Below are 10,376 nucleotides of genomic sequence, written 5' to 3'. Positions count from 1 at the left end.
GGAATCAGGGATGGCAAGACAAAGGGCAAGGTATGCAGGACATAAGAATTGGAAAATTATTTGCTGAGAACATATATGTGGATGTACTTGATTGAGACAATGCACAGTGTATTTTGGATGGAAAATTCATTTGTGTATTGTGATAGTGTAAAGTGAATTAATAAATAAATTAAAAAAAAAAAAACATGCCAGGTGTGCATAAGCCTAAGACCTGACAAACAGGAGGGCTAGAGGGAGAGAACTGTGACAGGACAAGACTGTTGAGAATGTACCCCACGTTCTTTCTCATGTGTGTACACATGCACTCTCTCTCATGAATAACATATATCAACTTTAAAGTATAAATTCATTTGGGTACCAAAAGAATTGAAATCCACTGCACAATTTTTCCATAATGTACATTTCCTATGAACTTTTAATTTTTTTTATTTTTTACTTTTGCTAAAGGGTATATGCCCTCACCGGAGAGACAGAGAGAAATCACCCTCTGGAGGGCGGGGGGTGATGGCCATGCTGCAATCCTTTCTCCATTCTACTTGGGATTTGGGGCACACATGCCCAGAGTGTTTTTCAAACCACCAGGTCTGGTACTCAAATCATGCAGTTTGCCATGTGGGAAGCTGTGGCCATGTGGCCAGCTGCTCTACCACATCACTGGCTTGCCCTATTAATTTTTTTGAAGACTCTTTACAGGTATAAAAAACAGAAATGGAAAGACACTCTTACCACCCGATCCCAAAAATTCGTATTTAAGGATAAAATTAATATCTACACAGAAAATCCAAGAAATCTATAAACTTCTAGCACTAACAGCAGTGCTCAGCAAGGTGGACAGCACAGGATTAATAGGTAAAAGCCTACAAACACTTCTACCCACACTAACAATCAAGTAAGAACAAGATGTCAAAACTACCCAATTCTGAAACTACTTTGTACATACTGTAAAGGTTCTCGCTGTGGTAGAGGGAGACACATACGTGGAATGGGGGAAGTAAGGGGGAGAATTAGAGGGATCAGCATGTACTCAAGTTTCTTACAGTGCTACATATTTCCTCTTCCTGTTTGACAGGGCCTAGGAAAAAGTCAATTCATACTAACAAGCAGAGCTAATGCCTAAATCTTGATTTTGAAATGACCAAAGGGTTCTTTAGAAAAATAGCAGATTCCAGGGATCATACAAAGCTCAAGAAGAATCTTTTTTTAAATAATTATTTTATTTAATTTTATTTCTTTCCTTCTTTATTTTAATTTGAACAGAGAGGGACAGAGACAGAGAGAAACAGAGGGAAAGTGAAAAAAGCAAGGTTTGGGACTTAAACCATGGTTGGCCATGTGGGGTCCAAAGCTCTTAACCACCACACCAGCTGCCGGCCACCTCAAGAAGAATCTGGAATTTAACAGTTTATAATGGAGACGCCTCTCCAAGATGGAGTCGTGCCTGCTTAATATCTTCCTTAGCTCTTCCCTCCCCAGGCGGGGCTGATGCCCTAACCAGCCTGCCTAAGCCCGGGCAGAAAGTGTGCACATGCATGCTCTCCATTATTTAAAAAAAAAGAATAATGGGAGCCGGAAGGTGGCATGGTGGTTAAGGGCACTAGACTTCCACATGGACAACCATGGTTCAAGTTCTGGACCTGGTGGCTTGCTTTTTCACTTTCCCTCTCTCTCTCTGTCTCTCACTCTACTCCCTTCTGTCAAGTTTAAAAGTAAGCAAATAAATAAATAAATAAAGTTAAATAAAATAATTATTAAAAAAAGAATAATGAGCCAGTCAGTAGTGAGGTGGTTAAGGCTACTGGATCTCACATGGCCAACTGTGTGGTTCGAGTCCTGGACCTGGTGGCTTGAAAAACATGCCAGGACTATTTGAGGATATGTTCTATCAAACAAGAAGAAAAGCAAGAAAAAAGACATGACCAGCAGGTGGCACAGTGGTTAAGGCAGCTGGACTCCCACATGGCTGACCACGGTTCGAGTCCTGGACCTGGCAGCTTGGTTTCTCACTTTCTTTCTCTCTTTCTGTCTCTGGTCAACTTCAATTAAAAAAAAAAAAAATGACAATAAATGAAGTTAAAGAAAAAAAGAATCTTAAGTATCTACTTAAGGTATAAAATAAGGGTGGGTTACATGGCAAAACCCACATGCATCTGAAGGACGCCCCTCCCCAGACCAAACTGGACACAATCTGTACAAGAATACAGATGACACTGATGGATTAGAATAAGGAATAAAACCAAACCCACAAGCCCAGGCTCATTAAAAAAATAAATACTCAACAAAATAAGTGAATGGAGATGGATAAGTGATAGCTTCTTTACCTTAGGATACTAATTAATTAATGTGGAAGAAATGATAGTTAGAAAAAGTCACTGCAACTATAATATTAAGAATATGGTTTGGGACCAGCAGGTGGCATGGTGGTTAAGGCGCTGGACACTCCCACATGGCTGACCACGGGTTCGAGTCCTGGACCTGGTGACTTGCTTTCTCACTTTCCTTCTCTCTCTCTGTATGTCTCTCTCTGGTCAAATTAAAATAAAATGAATGAATGAATAAAAGTAAATAAATAATTCTTTTTTTTAAAAAAAAGAACATGGTTTTAGCCTAGGATTATAAATGAATGCTGAAACTACTGGTAAACATTTACTGGAGAAGAGCACATTTACACTCTCAAAATATTCCATAGAAGCTACCTGTTTACAAAAGAGAGAAACATGGTCTTTATGTTAGGAAAAACTAGCAGACATCAGCTTCACCAAGCAATTAATATAATCACTAAGGGTACAAACAGATAACAAAGGCTCTCTGACATAATAATGACAGAATAATATACTAAATGGTAGCCCCTCTGAAAATGAATCTCTCTCTTTTTTAAAATAATTATTTTATTTAACTTTATTCATTTATTTTTAATTTGACCAGAGAGGGACAGAGCAAGCGAGAGAGAGAGTGAGAGAGAAAGCCGTCTGGGATTCGAATGGTAGTTAGCCATGTGGGAGTCCAGGACCCTTAACTGCTACACCACTTGCTGGCCCCTGAAAATGAATCTTTTTTTTTTTGTGGGGGAGAGGTTTTTGCTATAGGGCATGTGCAGTCACCAGAAAAACAGAGAGAAACAGAGAGACAGAAAGTAAGAAATCACCCCCCAGGGGGAATGGTGACACCGCAATCCCTTCTCCTCTCGGGATCTTGGGCACATGCACACGTGCCCAGCATGAGTTTTAGCCACCGGGTCTAGGACTCGAATGGCAGTCGACTACATGGGAGTCCAGCAACATAGCCGTTATGCCAACTGCTGGTCCTGAAAATGAATCTCTTGAATCTAACCATTAGCAAACAATGTGACAAACCAAATCAAATGACATACTACAAAACTGGCCTAACTGCACTCTTAAAAAACATCAATATATGAAAGTGACTGAAAAACTAAAGATTTGTTTCAGACATCAGTACTGTGATTAAGAGAATATCTTCTTTGTGAGGAATTACAAATGGAATTATTTATGGATAAAAGGTCACAGTGCTGAAAGCTTTACTCTCAAAACAGCTCAAAAAACAAAATTAAACACATGAAATAAAAAATGGATTCTAGGAGAGCAATTATTTAAAGGGCAATGGCTTAATAAAAACAGTGCATTTTCTTAACACTAAAAGAGAAATTACACAATGAGATATTTGCAGGGGGAAAACTTGAAGCTAGAAATAAATAAATGCATGTCAAATATGTAGGACATTTTTTTTTATTGAAAAATATGAACAATTAATGACCCACTGGGATGGTGTAACTGGCATGCTGCCTCCTACCTGTTGTCACTTCGGGTTTCCATGGCCACGGGATTAGGAGAGGCCCGATGTCCTGAGATGGGAATTAGGCTGCTCCGCTCTGCAGGGTAGTCAGGCTGGATTCGAGGAGAAGTGTGTGTGATCTGCTGAGGCACCACCTTAGCTACAAACAGAAAATCCAATCACATTACCACTCAGACACTTTTAATGGTGTGCCAAAACATTCTTGGTTAGCAGCACTCTTATCAATGCAAGCAGTTATAAGTCTGGATTCTTAGTTTTGATCAAAATTTTAAAAATGAAAGATGAGTACATAAAGTTTAACTGAACTTTTTCAATCCAATAGTACACTAATATATTCATACTGCTATTTGTTAGAGCAGGGTTTGAATGTTACAGAGGACAGTGAGGAGGCTGGCCTGGCTCCCATTCTCACAGCCATTGCAGCACACTGAATCCAGAGACTGCGCTGGGGCAAGTAACAGCTGAATGGACAGTGGGCGATTCTGCCTCACAGGGGAAAGATAACTAAACATGGGCAAAGGAGAGTCTAAGAAGCAGAGAGGCAAATGTCATCCCAGGCATTCTTTGTGCAAACTTGCCGAGAGTAGCACAAAAAGCAGCACCTAGATGCTTCAATTTCTCAGAGTTTTCTAAGTGCTCAGAAAGGTGGAAGACCATGTCTGCTAAAGAAAAAGGAAGAGTTGAAGATATGGCAAAGGCAGACAAGGCACGCTATGAAAGAGAAATGAAAACCTATATCCCTCCTAAACGGGAAACAAAAAAGAAGTTCAAGGATCCCAATGCACCCAAGAGGCCTCCTTCAGCCTTTTTCTTGTTCTATTCTGAGTATCACCCAAAATTCAAAGGAGAACATCTCAGCCTATCCATTGGTGATGCTGCAAAGAAAACTGGGAGAGATGTGGAATAACACTGCTGCAGATGATAAACAGCCTTATGAAAAGAAGGCTGGTAAGTTGAAGGAAAAACACAAAAAGGACATTGCTGCATACTGAGCTAAAGGGAAGCCTGATGCAGCAAAAAAGAAAGTTGTCAAGGTTGAAAAGAGCAAGAAAAAGAAAGAAGATGAGAAAGCTGAGCAAGAGGAGGAAGGTAAAGATAATGATGATGATGAAGAGTAAGTTGGTTCTAACAGGGTTTTTTTCCTGGATCTATAAAGCATTTAACCCCTGTGTACACCACTCCTTTTAAAGAAAAAAAATGAAGGGAACCAGTAGTTAGTGTAATGGCTATGTCGCTGGACTCCCACGTAGTCGACCACGGTTCGCGTCCCGGACCCGGTGGCTTAAAACTCACGCCGGGCGTGTGTGCGTGTGTGCCCAAGATCCCGAGAGGAGAATGGAGGAGAAGGATTTGCAGCATGACCATCCCCCCTGGGGGAGTGATTTCTCACTTTCTGTCTCTATGTCTCTCTCTGTCTGTCTGGCGAGAGCACGCGCCCTATAGCGAAAATCTCTCAAAAAAAAAAAAAAAAAGAAAAAAGAAAAAAAATGAAATGTAAGGCTGTGTATAAGACTTCTTTTTAAACTGTAGTGTCTTTTTTTGTATAATTAACACACTACCGAATGTGTCTTTAGATAGCCCTATCCTGGTAGTATTTTCAACAGCCACTAACCTTGCCTAGTACAGTATGGGGGTTGTAAATTGGCATGAAAATTTAAAGCAGGTTCTTGTTGGTGCATAGCACAAATTAGTTATATATGGGGATGTTCCTCTTGGGATTTTGGGCACACATGCACACACGCCCAGCATGATTTTCAAGGTGCCAATCAGGGACTTGAACCAGTCAGCCATGTGGGATTCTAGTGCCTTAACCACCATGCCACCTGCTGGCCCCAAGGGCAGTCTTACTTCTAAAGCACACAACGTTAAAAATACAACAGCTGTCCCCAGTCTCTGGGGGTGGAGAACAGTAGGATGTTATGCTCGTCCATACAGAACCAAGGCAGAAGGGTAGGATAAAGCTGCTGCTTTGGAAGCTGAGACGATGACATACAAGCCCCCAAGAGAGGTGACAGCAACCCACAGCCCTATGAAAATAATCTGAAATTCAAGTTATCTATGCCTGTGGGTGAAGTTTCAACACAGTCATGCCTGTTCGTTTCTAAGTTGTCATGGCCACTTTCTTGAGACCATAAAGGAACTGGAAGTCATGACGTACACCCATCTGCTCTGCAAAGCCGAAAATATTTACTATTTGGCCTAACAGAAAATATTTTCCAGTCCCAGAAGTTTAGTTTCTAGAAACAGTTTTAATATCACAGGGCATGTAAACGAGACACACATTAATCTACACATTCACACCACTGCCAAATGTTCTGGTCACACAGAATTCTTGTTTCTTTAAATTTTCTGCCCATTCAGGATCCTGGGCACACATGGTGCTGACACTTGAACAGTGGTCACCGTGTGGGAGTCAGCTTTCTCTGTATAGCACCTGTTATGTTATGGGGGTCCCAGCTTTCAAAAACTTTTTAAAGATTTTTATTTAAATAATTTAATATATGTGTGTATGTATAAATAAATATATTTAACTTCATTCATTTATTGTTATTCTCCAATTTGACCAGAGAGAGAAAGAGAGAAATGGAGAATAAGAAAGCAAGTCTTCAGCTCCAGGACTCAAACTATGGTTGGCCATGTAGGAAATCAACGCCTTAACCCCCACACCACGTGCAGGCCCCTTAATGCGTATTTTTTTTTTTTTTTTGAGAGTTTTTCGCTATAGGGCGCATGTACTCGCCGGACAAACAGAGAGAAACAGAGAGACAGAAAGTGAAAAATCACCCCCCCCCCAGGGGGAATGGCCACACTGCAATCCCTTCTCCTCCATTCTCCTCTCAGGATCTTGGGCATGCACACACACGCACCCAGCATGAGTTTAAGCCACTGGGTCTGGGACTCGAACCGCGGTCGACTACATGGGAGTCCAGCAACATAGCCATTATGCTAACTGCTGTTCCCACCCTTAATGTGTATTTTTAATTGCCAGACGGGATGTGAGCTCTCTAGAGAGAAAGAGAGAGAGAAAGTACCCCCAAATAGGGCCTGCTCATGTCGTTTCTCCATATTGTCAGAATTTGGGGCATGCAAAGATACATGCCTAGTATGTTTTTCAAGCTGCTAGAGCTGGGATTTGAACCACAGCTGGTGATGTGGGACCCACATGCTACTCTCTTAGTTACCCGGCTATGTGGTGGGCCCTATAAGATTTTAAATACCTAAAGTTTACATGTACTTAAAAAGGGAATGACAAAAGTCTTGAAAAATTATAGCATCATTATAAAGTGTCTTGGGCAGCACTCAAGAAAATCTAGGGTAACCAACTCAAGGTTTAGTGCTCTTTTCACTTGGATTACCCAGAGATTGTTCCTGAACAATCTATCAAAGTGTGCAAGTCCCCATCACTTCAGATCTTTGCCTTACTTACTTTTCCTGTGTGTTCTTGTTTAACTATGTTAGTAAAGTTGAAGTATTTTTATAAAAGTACACATATAAGAGGTAATGCTTGATGAGTAAGAAAGGAAAAACTAGAAGTCAAAGTTTACTTTGAGTTATCCTCGTTCTTCCCTACTGTCAATGCCAATTCTATGTGACAAATAATATATTTTTAAATAATTATTTTATTTAACTTTATTATTATTTTCAAAATATTTCCAGAGAGAGAGAGGGGGAGAGAGGGAGAGAGGGAGAGAGAGAGAGAGAGAGAGAGAGAGCGGAGAACCCACTACACCACCTGCCAGTCTCATGACAAATAATATATATATATTTTTTTTGGGGGGGGGGAGAGGTTTTCGCTATAGGGCGTGTGCGCTCGCCAGACAGACAGAGAGAAACATAGAAACAGAAAGGGAGAAGTCACACCGCAATCCCTTCTCCTCCATTCTCCTCTCGGGATCTTGGGCAGGCGCACCCGCGCCCGGCATGAGTTTTAAGCCACTGAGTCTGGGACGTGAACTGCAGTCGACTACGTGGGAGTCCAGCGACATAGCCATTACGCTAACTGCTGGTTCCCAATGACAAATAATATTAAAGGCTAAATTCAATGCGGCTCTGAAAATTGATAACAAAATTATGTGTGTGTGTGTGTGTATAAATAAATAAAAATAAAAATCAATGGTCAGCTATTAACTTGAAGGGCTGACCAGAGGAGCTAAAAGATGCCTCATCACCATCTGTCCGAGGGAGGATGCATGATACTTACCGACTGGGATGTTTGAGGTGGTCACGGCGGTAGCGTGGGATGAATGAGAGGGCATCGTCATGGTAACAATTGTACTTGTGGGAGCTTGTGTGTGTGACACAGATCCTAAAATGGGGGAAAGAAGAATATTCTTCAACAGTGGCCTCTCTGTACACATAAGAGATTCTTTAAAACTTAGGAAAATCTTCTGGGCAAAGTTAAGAGCTTTTCCTAACCACTGTATTTCTCTGACTGACGGTGAGAAATGAAAAATTAACTCAGTGCTTAGGCCTCATTTTCCCCTGGCAAGAAGAGGGGCAGGGTCACTAACTCACCAGCTGTGGTTGCTGAAGGAATGGTGTTGGTTGCCAAAATAGGTGCTACTGTTGCTGCAGCCACTGGTGTGCCAGTACTAAAAATTGTTTTCTGTTGGGAAACCCAGAACACATAGTTATCAGCAAGAATGTTTCCCACTCCGTCCAATTTCCAAGCAATCACTGCCTTCATTTGTTACTGTCAGGTTGTGGGCAAGCTGTGCTCAATTCTGGTTTTACCTGAGCCATTGTATGAAGCTGCTGTTTTGGTGTCCCTAATGCTGGATGAGAAGGTAGTGTGATTCTTGTTGTTACGTCCCGTGACTGGGCAGGTCGCTGAATACTAATTGCTGCAGATGGAGGGTGCTGGATAGACAAAGTTGGCCGACTGAAAGGAAAAAAAAGACATTATGATTTATAACCTGTCCAGATACAGTGCAGATCATCAAGGTCACTGCTATCCTGTGCCAGATTATAATCATGCAGTTATATTTTTTCAAAGGCTTGTGAAGTGCATAATTAAACCAACACTTGGTCTTTAATCACACTAATTAAGCCAATGGCTCACTGAGTTTCTTTCCCGAAACTGCCTTAAGTCTCATTTAAAAAGTTATCAACATGTATTACAAACTGAGTAAATTAGTCCTTAGGATTCTTGATGTGATCCGTCAACACTCCATAACAATCTTGAGTGCACATTATAAATTATTACGACCATATTTTACTCTGTGGACAAATCTGTAGATATGTAACAACTGTTTCCACATTTTTTTTGAGGTTTTTGTTATAGGGCTCATGTGCTTGTCAGAAAGACGGAGAGAGACATAGAGATAGAAAGCTATCAGCCCCCAGGGGGGACAGCCACGCCACAATCCCTGCTCCTCCATTCTCTTCCCGGGATCTTAGGCATGCACGCACATGCACCTGGCGTGAGTGTAAGCCAACTGCTGGTCCCCAGTGTTTCCACATTTCATGAGGGAAGATTATACAAACAAGCTTGATTGCCTGCTAAACCCTGAAGCATTGACCTTCCCTCTGCTTTATACCATTCCTTATTAGACATAAGCTTTCAAAAAGATAAAAAGTACAAGTTATGATTGCCTAACTCCTGATGGGGACACCAACAGGAACAGCATGCCAAAATAATCTATAGCAAGCCACTGAAATTGTGACAAAAACACAATAATGTAATACAGATGGCTTCTTAAATCAGAGTGGGAAAAGGACTACTTAATAAAGGTGTTTGGAAGAATATTTTGCCTTTCGAAAAACCTGCCACTGCACTCAGACCTCAGGTAGCACACCTGAATAAATCCTAACGGGATCAAAGATTTAAAAGCAATGACATAAAGAAAACATGGGGAAATTCTTTCATAATTTTGGAGCAGGGGATGGCATTCTATCAAAAGCTATATAAGAACATATCAAGAAATCTGACAATGTGAACAAATAACCAAACTTCTTACATAGCAAAACACACTATAAGCAAAGTCAAAAAACTCAAAGATGAAAGCATAGTCTAATATATTAGGAACTCCTAGTAATCAGTGGGAAAAATGACAGCCCAAAAAGAAACAGGCAAACTCTACTAAAAAGGAAATACAAATGGGGCCAACTGGTTAGTATGCTGGTTTAGACAGCTGGCCTCACATGGCTGACAGTGCAGTTGGAGTCTCAGATCCGGCAGCTTGAAATACAAGCCAGACATGTGTGCATGCATGCCCAAAATCCTGAGAGAAATGATCATTCCCCCGAGTGGTGCTGTCTCACTGTCTCTCTGTCTCTCTCTGGTGAATACAAATACCCTATAGCAAACTAAAATAAGAAGAAAATACAAATGGTCCCTGAACATAGAAAAAAATGTTCATTCTCATTAGAAGAGAAACACAACTGAGGGGCCTGAAGGTGGTGCAGTGGTTTAAGGGTGCTGAACTCCCACATGGCCAACAGCGGTTCAAGTATTGGACCTGGCAGCTTGCTTTCTCACTTTCTCTTTCTTGCTCTCCGTCTGTCCTTCTCTGGTCAAATTATAAATAAAAAAAAGTTAAAATAAAAAATAAAATAATTATCGGGGG

At 41.0% G+C, this 10,376-nt stretch overlaps 1 protein-coding gene across 1 annotated transcript in view; it reads right to left on the bottom strand.

Annotated features, from left to right (window-relative positions):
- The window catches only part of SAP130 (Sin3A associated protein 130), an 83,353-nt gene that overhangs the window by 44,114 nt on the left and 28,863 nt on the right, over window positions 1-10,376 (bottom strand). The window contains 4 exon segments of the mRNA XM_006153677.3: window positions 3,805-3,946; window positions 8,009-8,113; window positions 8,323-8,413; window positions 8,542-8,689. Of these exon segments, the coding sequence (XP_006153739.1) occupies window positions 3,805-3,946; window positions 8,009-8,113; window positions 8,323-8,413; window positions 8,542-8,689 (486 nt within the window).

This window comes from Tupaia chinensis, unplaced genomic scaffold (genome assembly GCF_000334495.1).
Source record: "Tupaia chinensis unplaced genomic scaffold, TupChi_1.0 Scaffold000386_1, whole genome shotgun sequence".
NCBI lineage: Eukaryota > Metazoa > Chordata > Mammalia > Scandentia > Tupaiidae > Tupaia > Tupaia belangeri.
Note: the sequence above shows the minus strand (reverse complement) of the source record. Positions and strands in the feature narration are given on the sequence as shown.